At 45.8% G+C, this 18,654-nt stretch overlaps 1 protein-coding gene across 2 annotated transcripts in view; it reads right to left on the reverse strand.

Annotated features, from left to right (window-relative positions):
• tubgcp3 (tubulin, gamma complex associated protein 3) overlaps window positions 1-18,654 on the reverse strand; it is a 136,075-nt gene that overhangs the window by 72,965 nt on the left and 44,456 nt on the right. For both annotated transcript variants that reach the window (XM_038818023.1, XM_038818024.1), the window contains 2 exons: window positions 11,739-11,864; window positions 6,018-6,086 (listed from right to left, as the gene is read on the reverse strand). In XM_038818023.1, coding sequence (XP_038673951.1) covers window positions 6,018-6,086; window positions 11,739-11,864 — 195 coding nt within the window. The remainder of the gene's footprint in view (window positions 1-6,017; window positions 6,087-11,738; window positions 11,865-18,654) is intronic.

Here is an 18,654-nt window from a genome sequence, read left to right on the forward strand (position 1 = left end):
ATTCAAAGGGAGTTTTTATAGTCAGGTGCCCTTGATGCCACCAAGCTCCCCATTTTGCTGAGCTAAGGATTGGCACCAATACATGTTGGCCTGCCTGCACCTGTTATCCCTATTCATCTGTTATGTACTGTAACTATGATGTCCAATATATCTGGTCAGTATACTTTCTCTCTACATGTAGTTTCTATATACTGTTATGAGACTTAGCTTTAGAGAATTAGTTATTGTCATTCTCACCCACCGCACTTTCCTTGATCCTTTATCAAAGTTGTCTTCCATAATTTCTGCAATCAGAGCCAGAACGGATTTGTAAAGGACAACAAACATCTGATGAATATGATGACATTTAATACTATATTGAAATTCCCCCCCCCCCCCCCAATCTTATCCACCTTTCCTTCATCTTTCTCCTCTTTGATTCCCCTTTCCCCTCCCCCCACATCTACAGTTCATCCTCTGATGTTAGTTTCCCTGCTGTTTCACATCTTTTGTCCTCTCTGGGGACTGCCATTAGCACTCTTTCCCCTTGGTTTCTGTGGCCATTAGCACCCTGTTTCCCTCTGTTTCTGTGGTTGTGACTCATCTTTCATTCTCACTCCACAGTAGAAATATTTCCCACTTTTTCTGTCTGTTAGCTTTGACAAAGAGTCATCGGACTCGAAACGTAGCTCTTTTCTCTCCCTACAGATGCTGCCAGATCTGCTGAGATTTTCCAGCATTTTCTCTTACCTTTCCCTCTCTTTTAGCTCTGAAGGCTCATACGGATTTGAAAAGATAACTTTGTTTCTCTGTCCAAAGATCCTGCCAGACCTGCTGAGTTTTCCCAGCGTTTTCTATTTTAATGTAAGATTACAGCATCTGAAGTATTTGGCTTTTATTTGTTAATATGTGATTTCATTTGGGCATTGGAACAGTTACTTGAATCATATTGTAGTCCTTCCATCTTCCAGTTGTCAGTCGCACTTTACCATTACTTTGACATCATTGATCTCCTGCATCTTTAATCCATTACCATTTACTTATAAATATTTGATGTTTCACTTTGTAAGAATTCCCTATAATGTAGACATTAAACATTTTCCACCATACAAAATGTAACCCTGTCCTCTATGCTGAGATCTAGAACCTACTAGTCGCAAAATACCTTTTGCAGGGAGAATTAACAGCAATGGATAGGCAAAGCAGAAAGGAGAAACAAATTCTGTAGAAGGATCATTTAGATCAGAAATGTGAACTATATTTCTCTCCACAGATGCTGCCAAAACCTGCTGAGTTTATGAAGTATTTGATTTGATTTATTGTCACATGTACCGAAGTACAGTGAAAAGTATTTTACTGCGGCCAAGGGAACGTACACATTAAGTACATAGTAGACAAAAAAAAATCAACAGAGAACATTGACAAATGGTACATTGACAAACAGTGATTTGTTATAGTGCGGAACAAGGAGCCAAACAAAGCAAATGCAAGAGCAGCATAGGGCATTGTGTGTTCTTACAGGGAACAGAGCTACAGATCTGTCCGAAGGAGAATCATTGAGGAGTCTAGCAGCTGTGGGAAAGAAGCTGTTCCTATAAGAACATAAGAACATAAGAACTAGGAGCAGGAGTAGGCCATCTGGCCCCTCGAGCCTGCTCCGCCATTCAATTAGATCATGGCTGATCTTTTGTGGACTCAGCTCCACTTTCCGGCCCGAACACCATAACCCTTAATCCCTTTATTCTTCCTATGTCACTTTTTGTTTTTATTAAAGTAGAAAGGAATCTACCGGGCAGCAGGGTAGCATGGTGGTTAGCATAAATGCTTCACAGCTCCAGGGTCCCAGGTTCGATTCCCGGCTGGGTCACTGTCTGTGTGGAGTCTGCACGTCCTCCCCGTGTGTGCGTGGGTTTCCTCCGGGTGCTCCGGTTTCCTCCCACAGTCCAAAGATGTGCGGGTTAGGTGGATCGGACATGCTAAATTGCCCGTAGTGTCCTAATAAAAGTAAGGTTAGGGGGGGTTGTTGGGTTACGGGCATAGGGTGGATACGTGGGTTTGAGTAGGGTGATCATGGCTCGGCACAACATTGAGGGCCGAAGGGCCTGTTCTGTGCTGTACTGTTCTATGTTCTAAATATAAAACCAGAAAACACTGGACAATCTCAGCAGGTCTGACAGTGTTTGTGGAGAGAAGGGGGCAACAAGAGACATTTTTAATCTATAAAGCGGCTACACCAACTCACTGTTTCACTGATTTCTTTGCTAGACTCAGGGTTTCATTTGGCCTAGATGCCCTGAAAGTCAGATGACAATGTAACCATTGTGACCTGTGCTTCTCAAGATCAGACCAGTGGCTGGGCCATTTGATCTTGGGCATTTCTTCAGGACGAATCCCTTTCCATTCTCACACGAGGTCAGAATTTCCTTGCTGCATCAGTTATTTGACAATATAGCACATGTCTCTGAGCTTGAAACCAGCTTCAGAGGAAACATTTGTTTTTTGTTCGCTGCGCATAGTCAGTTCTGTCTGAGGTCTTGTTTAAAATTTGTTGATGGAATGTAGGCGCCGCTGGCTAGACCAATGGGCATTTATTCCTAAATGCCCTCAAGAAGGTGGTGGTTAGCTGCTTTATTCAACCACTGAAGCCCATGTGGTGTAGCCATATCCACAGGACTGATAAGCAAATTCCAGGATTTTGATTCAGCAACAGTGAAGGCAATATAGTTCCAAATCAGGATAGTGTGCAGCTTGAAGAGCGACTTGCAGGTAATGGCGTTCCTGTGCATCTTCTGTCCTTCTAGATGGTAATGTTACTGAACTACTCTCTATTTCTGGAATTTCATGTATGGAATGATCTGTCTGGTCTGGAGGCAGAACAACACTTTTCACTGTACCTCGGTACATGTGACAATCAAACAAATCCAATCCACTCTAATCCCTCCGGCAGACCCATATTTTGTCGCCTTGATCTCCTGGTCCTCGACCTTCATCCGCAATGACTTGTACAGATCCCGCAGGATAGTCACCTCTGCCTCCAAAGGCACAATGAGGTCACTCTGGTCCGACGCCATCTCCTCCATCTCCTGGATCGTGGCCCCCCGTGTATCAAGGCACTTTTCCACCTGCTCCAGAGTCCCACAAAGAGGTGTCTCTGCCCCCCTCAATTGCCTTCGCCCAGTCGCTCTGCATCTCCTTCCTTTGCTGCCGAAACTCTTCTTTAATGAAGTCCATCAGTTGCTTCATCTACAGCGTTCCCACCGCCAACGACCCTTACCTTCATAATTGGAACTGCGTCACGAGTCTCCACCAAAAGGAAAAAGACAAAGTTGTCGAGGAGAATACTGAGATACAGGCTACTAGACTAGAAGGGCTTGAGTTTCATAAGGAGGAGGTATTAGCAATTCTGTGAAAATAGACAAGTCCCCTGGGCCGGATGGGATTTATCCTAGGATTCTCAGGGAAGCTAGGGAGGAGATTGCTGAGCCTTTGGCTTTGATCTTTATGTCATCATTGTCTACAGGAATAGTGCCAGAAGACTGGATGATTGCAAATGTTGTCCCCTTGTTCAAGAAGGGGAGTAGAGACAACCCCGGTAACTATAGACCAGTGAGCCTTACTTCTATTGTGGGCAAAGTCTTGGAAAGGTTTATAAGAGATAGGATGTATAATCATCTGGAAAGGAATAATTTGATTAGAGATAGGCAACATTGTTTTGTGAAGGGTAGGTTGTGCCTCACAAACCTTATTGAGTTCTTTGAGAAGGTGACCAAACAGGTGGACGAGGGTAAAGCAGTTGATGTGGTGTATATGGATTTCAGTAAAGCGTTTGATAAGGTTCCCCACGGTAGGCTATTGCAGAAAATACAGAGGCATGGGATTCAGGGTGATTTAGCAGTTTGGATCAGAAATTGGCTAGCTGATAGAAGACAAAGAGTGGTGGTTGATGGGAAATGCTCTGACTGGTGTCCAGTTACTAGTGGTGTGCCACAAGGATCTGTTTTGGGGCCGTTGCTGTTTGTCATTTTTATAAATGACGTGGAGGAGGGCGCAGAAGGATAGGTGAGTAAATTTGCAGATGACACTAAAGTCGGTGGAGTTGTGCGCAATGCAGAAGGATGTTACATGTTACAGAGGGACATAGATAAGCTACAGAGCTGGGCTGACAGGTGGCAAATGGAGTTTAATGCAGAAAAGTGTGAGGTGATTCATTTTGGAAGGAATAACAGAAAGGCAGAGTACTGGGCTAATGGTAAGATTCTTGGTAGTGTGGACGAGCAGAGAGATCTCGGTGTCCATGTCAATAGAAGTTGCCACCCAGGTTGAGAGGGTTGTTAAGAAGGCGTACGGTGTGTTAGCTTTAATTGGTAGAGGAATTGAGTTTCGGAGCCATGAGATCATGTTGCAGTTGTACAAAACTCTGGTGCGGCCGCATTTGGAGTATTGTGTGCAGTTCTGGTCGCCACATTATAGGAAGGATGTGGAAGCATTGGAAAGGGTACAGAGGAGATTTACAAGAATGTTGCCTGGTATGGAGGGAAGATCATATAAGGAAAGGCTGAAGGACTTGAGGCTGTTTTCGTTAGAGAGAAGGTTAAGAGGTGACTTAATTGAGGCATACAAGATGATCAGAGGATTAGATAGGGTGGACAGTGAGAGCCTTTTTCCTTGGATGGTGATGTCCAGCACGAGGGGCCATAGCTTTAAATTGAGGGGAGATAGATATAGGACAGATGTCAGAGGTAGGTTCTTTACTCAGAGAGTAGTAAGGGCGTGGAATGCCCTGCCTGCAACAGTAGCGGACTCGCCAACACTAAACGCATTCAAATGGTCATTGGATAGGCATATGGACGATAAGGGAATAGTGTAGAGGGACTTTAGAGGGGTTTCACAGGACGGCGCAACATCGTGGGCCGAAGGGCCTGTACTGCGCTGTAATGTTCTATCTCTTTCGCCAGGTCCTTCACTGTTTTAGCCGGGTCTGATAGCCCTTAAACATGCCCATTCAGGGGAGACTGTCTTCCCCTACACTCTGTTCCACCTCGCCGCCGAATCTACCCAAAACACGGGCGAAATGGGCCAAAACCAACACCTTCAAGCAGAAGCCTCTGTGTGCGACCACTCACTTCATGGCCGTCACCGGACGTCAGCTCCCTTCTCCCTCCACAGATGCTGTCAGACTTGCTGAGAATGTCTAGCATTTTCTGTTTTTGTTTTAGAATCCAGCATCCGCAGTAATTTGCTTTAATTTACATTTCTGTTTGAAACATCCCAGATATATCAAATTCTCATGCAGATGAGCTGGGGAATGTATTTTGTCAAATTTATCTGGGTGTTTTGCACAGAAGGCAATTGCAATTTGGGCTTTGTGTAGGTTGCAGGCCACTGACTCCTTGGTGGCGTGGGTGGGTAGCAAAAGGAGATACATGTTGGCCAGGCCTGCATCTTAAGCAGAGATAATACTCGGTTTATTGTTCACTGTACAAAATGAATGCAGGGGCTGGAGCTCAGTTTAGAATTTGTGAAGGGGATGGAAGCTGTAAGATTTGCCTAGCTTGAAGCTGGAGGAAGAAATCTACAGTGGTCCTCTAAGTGAAAGACCTTCTGGCAGAAAGCAGTCGGTTCAAACAGTTAACTTGGAAAGAGCTGCAGAGAAGCTGTGGGTGTAATCTCTTTCAATTAATTACTTATGTTTGGTTTCTCTTTACGTGTTCATGGTCTGTCTGGAAATTGTTACAAGTGGCAAGGTTAACAACTTTAAACCACTAGTATAGTCTACTTTCACAACAAAAGATATGTTCATCATTCAAAAAAATGAAATTCTCAATTGAAATCTAAGAATGAGATTAATAGGCAGAAAACACTGGAATAAATAAGTTTGAAATTTCAACGATGGTTTAGATTTAGATTTACTAATTTAGGCTACTGTATAGTTTCTACCACAGGTAAGGAGCTTTTAGAGCCCAGAGGAACACAAAACAGAATTGACTTGTCTAACTCCAAAAGCTGGACAAGTATGAGAGGATTAAAGTATTGTTTACCTGAGAATGCAAAACTGACAGCAACCTGTAATATTCCTTCAACTCCTGATGCAAGGAAGCACAAAAACTCTGCAGGAATTAAATAATTAAAAAGATGTTGGAAAAAGTCCAAAAAAACCTCACTTATCTGTAAATATTCAGCCTTCATTAGTTTACTAATTAATGATAGTGAATATTTATGTCAGAATCAACCTTAAACAGGTCTAAAAATATCCAAAATTAGACAGATTTGAAATAGACAGATTTGAAAAGAACATTGATGCATTCTCAGTTCAAATAAACTGACATTCATAAAAACACCATACTTATAAAACAAGCAGGACATCAAAACTAAATAAGTGGAACATTTAAAAGAGATCAAAGAATCAACTTAAAGAGTGAATAACATACCAGAAATCAAGAGGCAAAAGTGGAAGAGGAAATAAATACAATAACTATCACCAGAAGGTACTTGGGAAACTAATGGGGACATTAAAGGAAGCAGCTACAGAGATAGTGGATGCACTGGTAGTAATCTTCCAAGAATCCTTAAATTCTGGAAAGGTCCCAGAGGTTTGGAAAACTGCCAATGTAACACCTTTATTCAAAAAGGAAGGGACACAAAAAGCATAACTGTAGGCCAGTTTTGTAGAAAGGTCACATGAACTGGAAACGTCAACTCTGTTTCTCTCTCTCCAAAGATGCTACCAGACCTGCTGGGTGTATTCAGCTTTTCGGTTTTATATTTACAGGCCAGTTAACTTCACATCTGTCATTGGGAAAAAGTTTGAGTCCATTATAAAGGACGTAATAGCAGAGCATTTAGAAATGCATTACAATCAGCTTGACTTCATGAAACAGAAATCATGTCTGACAAATTTCTTAGAATTCTTTGAGGTGGTAATGAGCAGGAAGGGGAACAAGTAATATACAGCGTTTGATAAAGTACCACATAAAACCCTACTGAATAAGATAGGAGTCCATGATGTTGGGGGTAGTATATTAGCATGGACAGGGGATTGGCTAACTGATAGAAGACAGAGAGTTGGGATCAGTACCAACGACATAGGTAGGAAAAGGGATAGGGATGTAAGGCAGGAATTCAGGGAGCTAGGGTGGAAACTTAGATCTAGGACAAACAGAGTTATTATCTTTGGGTTGTTACCCGTGCCACGTGCTAGCGAGTCGAGGAATAGGGAGAGAGAGCAGTTGAACACGTGGCTACAGGGATGGTGCAGGAGGGAGGGTTTCAGATTCCTGGATAATTGGGGCTCATTCTGAGGTAGGTGGGGCCTCGACAAATGGGATGGTCTACACCTGGACCAGAGGGGTACCAATATCCTGGGGGGAAATTTGCTAATGCTCTTCAGGAGGGTTTAAAACAGTTTAGCATGGGTTTGGGAACCTGAATTGAAGCTCCAGTATACAGGAGGTTGAGAGTAGTGAGGTCACGAGTAAGGTTTCAAAGTTGCAGGAATGTACCGGCAGGCAGGAAGGTGGTTTAAAGTGCGTCTACTTCAATGCCAGGAGCATCCGGAATAAGGTGGGTGAACTTGCGGCATTGGTTGGTACCTGGGACTTCGATGTTGTGGCAATTTCGGAGACATGGATAGAGCAGGGACAGGAATGGTTGTTGCAGGTGCCGGGGTTTAGATATTTCAGTAAGCTCAGGAAAGGTGGTAAAAGAGGGTGAGGGGTGGCATTGTTAGTCAAGGACAGTATTACGGTGGCAGAAAGGACGTTTGATGAAGACTGGTCTACTGAGGTAGTATGGGCTCAGGTTAGAAACAGGAAAGGAGAGGTCACCCTGTTTGGGGTTTTCTATAGGCCTCCGAAAAGTTCCAGAGATGTTGAGGGAAGGATTGCAAAGATGGTTCTGGATAGGAGCGAAAGTAACAGGGTAGTTGTTATGGGGAACTTTAACTTTCCAAATATTGACTGGAAACGCTATAGTCCGAGTACTTTAGATGGGTCCGTTTTTGTCCAATGTGTGCAGGAGTGTTTCCTGACACAGTATGTCGATAGGCCAACGTGAGGCGAGGCCATATTGGATTTGGTACTGGGTAATGAACCAGGACAGGTGTTAGATTTGGAGGTAGGTGAGCACTTTGGTGATAATGACCACAATTTGATTACGTTTACTTTAGCGATGGAAAGGGATAGGTATATACCGCAGGGTATGAGTTATAGCTGGGGGAAAGGCAATTATGATGCGATGAGGCAAGACTGAGGATGCATCGGATGAGGAGGGAAACTGCAGGGGATGGGCACAATTGAAATGTGGAGCTTGTTCAAGGAACAGCTACTGCGTGCCCTTGATAAGCATGGACCTGTCAGGCATGGAGGAAGTGGTCGAGCGAGGGAACCGTGGTTTACTAAAGTAGTTGAATCACTTGTCAAAAGGAAGAAGGAGGCTTATGTAAAGATGAGACGTGAAGGTTCAGTTAGGGCGCTCAAGAGTTACAAGTTAGCTAGGAAGGACTTAAAGAGAAAGCCAAGAAGAGCCAGGAGGGGTCATGAGAAGTCTTTAGCAGGTAGGATCAAGGATAACCCGAAAGCTTTCTATAGGTATGTCAGGAATAAAAGAATGACTAGGGTTAGAGTAGGGTCAGTCAAGGACAGTAGTGGGAAGTTGTGCGTGGAGTCCGAGGAGATAGGAGAGGTGCTAAATGAATATTTTTCGTCAGTATTCACACAGGAAAAAGACAATGTTGTCGAGGAGAATACTGAGATACAGACTACTAGACTAGAGGGGCTTGAGGTTCATAAGGAGGAGGTATTAGCAATTCTGGAAAGTGTGAAAATAGATAAGTCCCCTGGGCCGGATGGGATTTATCCTAGGATTCTCTGGGAAGCTAGGGAGGAGATTGCTGAGCCTTTGGCTTTGATCTTTATGTCATCATTGTCTACAGGAATAGTGCCAGAAGACTGGATGATTGCAAATGTTGTCCCCTTGTTCAAGAAGGGGAGTAGAGACAACCCCGGTAACTATAGACCAGTGAGCCTTACTTCTATTGTGGGCAAAGTCTTGGAAAGGTTTATAAGAGATAGGATGTATAATCATCTGGAAAGGAATAATTAGATTAGAGATAGTCAACATCGTTTTGTGAAGGGTAGGTCGTGCCTCACAAACCTTATTGAGTTCTTTGAGAAGGTGACCAAACAGGTGGACGAGGGTAAAGCAGTTGATGTGGTGTATATGGATTTCAGTAAAGCGTTTGATAAGGTTCCCCACGGTAGGCTATTGCAGAAAATACGGAGGCATGGGATTCAGGGTGATTTAGCAGTTTGGATCAGAAATTGGCTAACTGGAAGAAGACAAAGGGTGGTGGTTGATGGGAAATGTTCAGCATGGAGTCCAGTTACTAGTGGTGTACTACAAGGATCTGTTTTGGGGCCACTGCTGTTTGTCATTTTTATAAATGACCTGGAGAAGGGCGTAGAAGGATGGGTGAGTAAATTTGCAGATGACACTAAAGTCGGTGGAGTTGTGGACAGTGCGGAAGGATGTTACAAGTTACCGAGGGACATAGATAAGCTGCAGAGCTGGGCTGAGAAGTGGCAAATGGAGTTTAATGCAGAAAAGTGTGAGGTGATTCATTTTGGAAGGAATAACAGGAAGACAGAGTACTGGGCTAATGGTAAGATTCTTGGTAGTGTGGATGAGCAGAGTGATCTCGGTGTCCATGTACATAGATCCCTGAAAGTTGCCACCCAGGTTGAGAGGGTTGTTAAGAAGGCGTACGGTGTGTTAGCTTTTATTGGTAGTGGGATTGAGTTTCGGAGCCATGAGGTCATGTTGCAGCTGTACAAAACTCTGGTGCGGCCGCATTTGGAGTATTGCGTTCAATTCTGGTCACCGCATTATAGGAAGGATGTGGAAGCATTGGAAAGGGTGCAGAGGAGATTTACCAGGATGTTGCCTGGTATGGAGGGAAGATCGTATGAGGGAAGGCTGAGGGACTTGAGGCTGTTTTCGTTACAGAGAAGAAGGTTAAGAGGTGACTTAATTGAGGCATGCAAGATGATCAGAGGATTATACAGGGTGAACAGTGAGAGCCTTTTTCCTCGGATGGTGATGTCTAGCACGAGGGGACATAGCTTTAAATTGAGGGGAGATAGATATAGGACAGATGTCAGAGGTAGGTTCTTTACTCAGATAGTAGTAAGGGCGTGGAATGCCCTGCCTGCAACAGTAGTGGACTCGGCCAACACTAAACGCATTCAAATGGTCATTGGATAAACATATGGATGGTAAGGGAATAGTGTAGATGGGATTTAGAGTGGTTTCACAGGTCAGCGCAACATCAAGGTCCGAAGGACCTGTACTGCGCTGTAACGTTCTATGTTCTAAGAGGACCATTTTCCATATGGCAACCTAAAACTAGTGGAGTTCTGCTGGGATTACTGTTGGGAACACAATTATTTGCAATATATATTAGCGGCACGGTGGCACGGAGGTTAGCACTGCTGCCTCACAGCTCCAGGGACCCAGGTTCAATTCTGACCCCGGGTGACTGTGTGGAGTTTGCACTTTCTCTCCGTGTCTGCGTGGGTTTCCTCCGGGTGCTCTGGTTTCCTCCCACAGTCCAAAGATGTGCAGGTTAGATGGATTGGCCAATCCAAATTGCCCCTTAAGGTGTCCAAAGGTTTAGGTCGGGTTACTGGGTAACGGGGATAGGGTGGAGGAGTGGGCTTAAGTAGGGTGCTCTTTCCAAGGACCAATGCAAACTCGATGATCGTTCTGCACTGTAGGGATTCTATAATTCCATGATATTGACTCGGATAAGAGAAGCAAATGTATTATTGCCAAGGTTGCAAATGACACAAAAATAGATAAGAAAAGTCTACAGAAGAATATAGACAGGTTTAGTGAGTGTACAAAAATTTGGCAGGTAGAATATAATGAACGAAGATCTGAAGTTATGCATTTCAGCAGGAACAACAAAGAAGCTGCAGCTCAGAGTGATTTGGGTGTCCTTGTGCAGAAATCACAAAAAGCTAGCATGAAAGTTCAGCAGATAATTGGAAAGGAAAATGACATATCGGTCTTTATTTTAAAAGGAATGGAGCAGAAAACTATACAAGGCACTAGTTTGACAACATGCGGAATACTGTGAACAGTTTTGGTCCCCTTATCTAAGGAAAGATATAATGGCATTGGAGACAGTCCAGAGATGGTTCACTAGATTGTTTCGGGTATGGAGGAATTTTGTTATATGAAGAGGTTGAGTAGGTTGGACCTGTAGTCATTTGAATTTAGAAGAATCAGAGGTGACCTTATTGAGACACATAACATTCTCAGGGAGCAAGACAGGGTTGCTTCCCCTTGTGGGTGAGTTTATGAGCAGAGTGCATAATCTCAAGTAAGGAGTCACCCACTTAAGACAGTGATGCGGCAGAATTTCTTCAAGGACAGCGAGTTTGTGGAATTCTTTACCGCAGGGGGCTGTAGCAGCTGTGCCGTTTGTTCAAGGCTCAGAGAGAGATTTTTAATCAGAATGGGAAATCAAGCTTTATGGGGATAAGCGGCAAAGTGGACTGGAGGATTATATCAGATCATGATCTCATTAAATGTGAGCCGACTTGATGGGCCAAATGGCCTACTTCTGTTCCTACGTCTTATGGTCTTAAAACTGGATACACCCGGGATAAATTAGTTTTTAATCCGTGACCGTTTCCTGTGCCTTCTCACGTGGCATGTCTGTTCAAGGGGGACAGGGCCAGATGAATCCAACATACCTGACCCACAAGGCCAAAGGCACGGTCCAAGCATCTCTGGTCGGTGTACTTTCGTATTTTGTTGTGAAGCCATCCAAGCTCTGCTAATCTACTTGCAGTATCCCTCAGCGATTTCGATATTCCCAACTGTACAAAGTAAAAGGTTTAAGCCGACAGAAAAATCTGATTTTTGGTACGACAGACATCTGGTTTCTTGCTGAGTGTTATGCTGCTACCAGTTACTGTACAGTTTATTTTGAAATGTAAAAGGTTTTGGCACTTTTCTAATGTTTGCTAATGGCACAGTCACTAGTAGCTCGAAACAATTATTTTAAAGGTGGGAGTGGTCAAATCAAATTCAATAATAAAGCTTTTTAAAATGCCATTTGAACTGCAGCAATTGGAGAAGGCGGCTCACCACCACCTTCTCGAGTGTAATGAACGATGGGTAATAAATGCTCGTCAAGCCAGCAACAACCTGGGCACTGGAACCCTGCTACAATCCTTCCAACCAGCCACACACAAAATTAATCCACACAAAGAAAACAGTCTGGCGTAAGGGCTCAATAGCCATGTCATCTGATCCACTCACCCAAATCAATCTGGCTTTGTACTGATGTATCACTTAGGTTGCAGTATCACAAGAGGTTTGAAAACTTATTTTTGGTCATTTTAGTACTCCAAATACAACTCCCATACAAAGTTGGAAAGTGAACCATTGCCCTCCCTCTAACCACTCACTGTTGAGCAGCTGCCTGGTAACTGGGTACTGGCACCAACTAAAAATATACAAATACCCAAATCCAAAATCAACACCAAAAACCTTGCCAAGACATCAGCACAGTGGTGCAGTGGTTAGCACTGCTTCCTCACGGTGCCGAGGACCCGGGTTCGATTCCAGCCCCGGGTCACTGTCCATGTGGAGTTTGCACATTCTCCCCGTGTCTGCGTGGGTCTCACCCCACAACCCAAAGATGTGCAGGGTAGGTAAATTGGCCATGCTAAATTGCCCCTTAATTGGAAAAAACAATTGGGTACTCTAAATCTTTTTTAAAAAGACATCAAATGGGGCATATGTTTAAAATGTATTAATTCATGGAATGTGGCGTCGCTAACTGGGCCAACATCGGTTACCCACCCGTAAGTACCTTTGAACTGATTCTCGTGCTCAGCCATTTCAGAAGGTTGGTGGAAGGTTGTAAAGACTGAACTGATTGGTATATTTAAGAGGCACATTGCTGTGGGTCTGGAGTCACAAGTAGGCCAGGCCAGGCAAGGACAACAGATTTTCTTCCCTAAAAGGACACGAGTGAACTAGATAGGTTTTTATGGCAATCAGGTCATCAGGTTTTTTTATTGAATTTTTACTTAATTCAAATTCTGCCATTCTATTTGAACCCTGATCCCGCAGGTATTACCCTGGGTCTCTGGATTACTAGTCCTGTGACAATACCAGTAGGCCACTGCCTCCCCCTAATGAGTAACTGAAATGAAAAATGAAAATCGCTTATTGTCACGAGTAGGCTTCAATGAAGTTACTGTGTAAAGCCCCTAGTCGCCACATTCCGACGCCTGTCCGGGGAGGCTGGTATGGGAATCGAACCGTGCTGCTGGTCTGCTTGGTCTGCTTTAAAAGCCAGCGATTTAGCCTTGTGAGATAAACCAGAGCTAAACCAACTGGCATATTTACTGGACTCTGCTTGGTCAGGTAGGCCCAAAGCCTTACAACATAATACACTACCAAAATAGTCACTTAAAAGTACAAAGAATGAATCAATTAGTACCTCATCAATTATTTTTTACTGCACTTGCAGTGGTAGTATTGCCAATTGGATAAAAATTTAAGGTATTTTTCCAGAACCTGCAAGAGGTGGACACGTTTTCATCCGTGTCTTGGCCCAAACCCAAAGCCAATTATGCATTTAGAGAGATTAAATCAAAAATGCCAATGCAAAACATATACTGAAAGTCAGATGATTGCGCTTATTGAACGAGCCAACCACCTGAAGTACTATTGAATGTGCACTGTTTATTGTACCAATCAGTTCAGTCTTTACAACCTTCCACCATCATTGATTGGATCAACAGACTGGCACCAGCCAAGACCATAACCAGATTATATCAATAGAGTCAACTGATGCTGCTCTCCCTCTACCAGGAGCAGTAGGTCTGAATCAACAAAAAGCACATCAGGGAAGAAACAATTCCGTTTTACATAACATCCTTCACATCCTCAGGACATTTTAGAGCACTTTTTGAATTGTCATTAAAATTGTTTTGTAAGCAAACACCCCAGCCAATTTCAAAGAACAATACGGCACAGGAACAGGCCATTCGGCCCTCCAAGCCTGTACCAGTCATGATACCACCCTTGGCCAAACCCCTCAGCACTTCCTAGCGCCGTATCCCTCTATACCCATCCTATCCACGTAGTTGTCGAGATGCCTTTTTAACGCCGTTAATGTATCTATTTCCACAACTTCCCCTGGCACTCACCACCCTCTGTGTAAAACACCTGCCTCGCACATCTCCTCTAAACTTTGCCCCATGGGCCTGAAACCTATGCCCCCTGGTGACTGGCCCCGCCACCCTGGGAAAGAGTCCCTGCCCATCCACTCTATCCATGCCTCTCATAATCTTGTCGACCTCCATCAGGTCGCCCCTCAACTTCCACCGTTCTAATGGAAACAGTCCGAGTCTATTCAGCCTCTCCGCATAGCTAACACCCTCCAGACCAGGCAACATCCAAGTAAACCTTCTCTGCACCTTCTCAAAAGCCTCCACATCCTTCTAATAGTGTCCACCAGAATTGTGCACAATATTCCAAGTGGCCATACCAAGATTCTGTACAACTGCAGCCTGACTTGCCAGTTCTTATACCCGATGCCCTGTCCAATGAAGGCAAACATTCCATATATTTTCTTGACTACCTTGTCCACTTGTGTTGCCACTTTCAAAGATCTGTGGACCTGCACACCCAGATCTCTCCAACTTTCTACATTCCTCAGAGTTTTGCCATTTACTGTATATTCCCCCTCCAAGTTAGACCTACCAAAATGAATCACCTCACATTTGTCTGGATTAAACTCCATTTGCCATTTCTCTGCCCAAGTCTCCAACCTATCTGAGTCCTGCTGTATCCTCTGACAATCCTCAAAACCATCTGCCACTCCACCAACCTTGATTTCCACCGCGACCTTATTAATCAGACCGGCTACGTTTCCTCAAAATCGTTTATGTACACCACAAACAGCAGAGGCCCAAGCACAGATCCTTGTGGAACACCACTAGTCACAACCTTCTACTGCTACCCTTTGCCTTCTGTGACCGAGCCAGTTCTGTATCCGTCTTACCACCTCACCTCTGATCCCTTGTGACTTCACATTTTGTACCAACCTGCCATGAGGCACCTTGTCAAAGGCTTTACTGAAGTCCACGTAAACAACATCCACCGCCCTCCCCTCATCACCCATCTTTGTCATCTCCTCAAAAATCTCGATCAAGTTAGTGAGGTACGACGTCCGTTGGCAATCATGGTGAGTGGTTGCACATTTGGTAGCTCCCGCTCATGGTTTCCCCCCGATTTACAGTGGATTTGATCGACAAAACAAGGGACTGGTGAAGTAGAACAGGAGGATTCCCCACCAATGTATGGATTCGTGGACCAAAAGTGGTCTGAAAAGAAAAAAAACGTTGGTCGAAGACAGGAGTGGAGCCTGCGACACAGGGGAATATGGCGGAAGGTCAGGGGCTGATGCTGCCGGCCCAGTCGTTGACGGAGCAACTTGTGGCCTTTCTCCATGAGAAATTTGCTGAGCAGAGAAAAGAATATCTGGATCCGATAAAGGCGGGGATTGATTGTGTGGAGCAGAGATTGGAAACCCAGGGCCAGGCGATCCAGAAGGTGGAAGAGATGGTGGCTGAGCACAATGAGCAGCTAGCCACGATGGCAGTGGGGATGGTGCTGATGAAGGACCACCAGAAGAGGATGCAAGATAAAGTGGAGGATCTGGAGAACAGATCATGCAGACAGAGTCTGAGGATCGTTGGCGTGTATGTTCGAGAAGCTGCTGGGGGAAGGTGTGTTTGCTCGGCCCTTGGAGGTGGACAGGGCGTACAGGGTGCTTATGAGGAAGCCGCTGAGGGCTGAGCTGCCGAGGGCGATGGTGGTACGAATGCACCGGTTCCTAGACAAGATACAGATCTGGAGGTGGGCCAGACGAGGAGCTGTTTATGGAAGGCAACGAGCTGCTCGTCCATCAGGATCTGGGTCCAGAACTGGTCAAAAGAAGGGCGAGTTAATAAAGTGAAATCGGCCCTCTTTAAGAAGGGGGTGAAGTTTGGCATGCTGCACCCAGCACATTTGTGGGTCACATAGGAGGGCCAGGAACTTTACTTTGGATCGCCAGAAGAGCCAATGAACTTTGCCAGGGACAAGGGGCTGGCAGGTGATGGAAAACATTGAACTTGGGGGTGAATAGTTGTGTTCTGGATCTGCTGTAAAACATTTTTTTTTCCTTCTGGTTCTTGATGTATTGTTTTGAGCTAAGTCTGGGGCCGTTGCTCAGTTTTGGTTGCGGGTTAACTTTAATTTTCGTAATTTTCCTTTCCCCAGTTTAGCACCTTAACCCGAGGGTTACCCTCATCCCCATCCAAAAGTACCCTAAAACATATGGAATTGTGGTCCCTACCCTCAAAATGTTCCCCTACTGAAACCTCAACTACCTGTCCAGGCTCATTCTGCAATACCAGGTCCAGTACTGTCCCTTCCCTAGTTGGACTGTCCACATATTGTTTCAAGTAGCCTTTCTGGGTGCTCCTTACAAACTCTGCCCCATCCAAATCCCTAGCACTTAGCGAGTCCTAGTCAACACTGGGGAAATAGGAGGAGCTGGTAGAAGGGTTGGGGGCGCCGATAGAGCTGCAGGAGCTAATTAAAGGGATAGGCCAGATGCAGGCGGGGAAGGCGCCGGGGCCGGATGGGTTCCCGGTGGAGTTTTACAGGAAATTTGTGGACTTGGTGGGCCCAGTGCTGGTGAGAGCCTTTAATGAGGCGCGCGAGGGGGGGGTTTTGCCCCCAACAATGTCGCAGGCCCTGATCTCCTTGATTTTGAAGCGGGACAAGGACCCGGTCCAGTGCGGGTCCTACAGGCCTATCTCCCTCTTAAATGTAGATGCCAAGCTGTTAGCAAAGGTCCTGGCAACCAGGATAGAGGATTGTGTGCCAGGGGTAATCCATGAAGGCCAGACGGGGTTCGTGAAGGGACGCCAACTTAACACAAATGTCCGGAGATTGTTAAACGTGATCATGATGCCGGCAGTGGAGGGGGAGGCGGAGATAGTGGTAGCGCTAGACGCGGAGAAGGCATTCGATAGGGTGGAGTGGGAATACTTGTGGGAGACGTTGGAAAGGTTTGGGTTTGGGGAGGGATTTATCAAGTGGGTAAAGCTGCTCTATTCGGCCCCGATGGAGAGTGTGGTAACAAACGGGAGGAGGTCAGAATATTTTGGGCTCCATCGAGGTACTAGGCAGGGATGTCCCCTATCCCCCTTACTCTTTGCATTAGCGATTGAACCGTTAGCGATGGCACTGAGGGGTTCAGGGGGGTGGAGGGGACTGACAAGGGGAGGGGAGGAACATCGGGTCTCGCTCTATGCGGATGACCTGTTGCTGTATGTGGCAGACCCGGAGGGGGGAATGCCGGAGGTTATGGAAATACTAGCGGAGTTCGGGGACTTTTCGGGATATAAATTAAATCTGGGGAAAAGTGAGGTCTTTGTAATACACTCGGGAGACCAGGGGGAGGGAATTGGGAGGCTCCCCTTCAAAAGAGCAGTAAAAAGTTTCAGGTACTTGGGGGTGCAGGTGGCAAAGAACTGGGGGACCCTCCACAAGCTGAACTTTTCTAGGCTGGTGGAACAGGTGGAGGAGGAGTTTAAGAGGTGGGACATGGTGCCGCTGTCGCTGGCAGGGAGGGTGCAGTCAGTTAAAATGACGGTCCTCCCGAGGTTCTTGTTTTTGTTCCAGTGTCTGCCCATCTTCCTCCCTAGGGCCTTTTTCAAGAAGGTAACGAGTAGTATCATGGGGTACGTGTGGGCACATGGCACCCCTAGAGTTAGAAGGGTCTTTTTGGAGCGGAGTAGGGATAGTGGAGGGCTGGCGTTACCCAATCTTTCAGGATATTACTGGGCGGCAAATGCATCGATGGTACGAAAGTGGATGATGGAAGGGGAGGGGGCAGCTTGGAAGCGTATGGAGAGGGCGTCCTGTGGCAACATAAGCTTAGGGGCACTGGTAACGGCACCATGGCCGCTCCCTCCCACGAGGTATACCACGAGCCCGGTGGTGGCGGCCACCCTCAAGATCTGGGGGCAGTGGAGGCGACACAGGGGGAAAGTGGGGGGTTTGATAAGGGCACCACTAAGAGGGAACCACAGATTTGCACCGGGAAATACAGGAGGGGGATTTCTGAGCTGGCAGAGGGTGGGCATTAGGCAACTGAAGGACTTGTTTATAGAGGGGAGGTTTGCGAGTTTGGGAGAGCTGGAGGAGAAATTCGGGCTCCCCCCAGGGAACACGTTCAGGTACCTCCAAGTGAAGGCATTTGCCAGACGACAGGTAGAGGGGTTTCCCGTGCTTCCCGACAGGGGGGCGAGTGATAGGGTGCTATCAGGGGTCTGGGTCGGGGAGGGGAAGATCTCGGGCATTTATAAGATTATGCAGGAGGTGGAGGAGGTACCAGTAGTGGAGTTGAAAGACAAGTGGGAGGTAGAGCTGGGGGAACAGATAGAGGATGGGACATGGGCAGACGCCCTAGAGAGGGTCAACTCGTCGTCGTCATGTGCGAGACTGAGTCTCATTCAATTTAAGGTACTGCATAGAGCCCACATGACGGGGACAAGGATGAGTCGGTTTTTCGGGGGTGAAGACAGGTGT

This window comes from Scyliorhinus canicula, chromosome 14 (assembly GCF_902713615.1).
Source record: "Scyliorhinus canicula chromosome 14, sScyCan1.1, whole genome shotgun sequence".
Taxonomy (NCBI): Eukaryota; Metazoa; Chordata; class Chondrichthyes; order Carcharhiniformes; family Scyliorhinidae; genus Scyliorhinus; species Scyliorhinus canicula.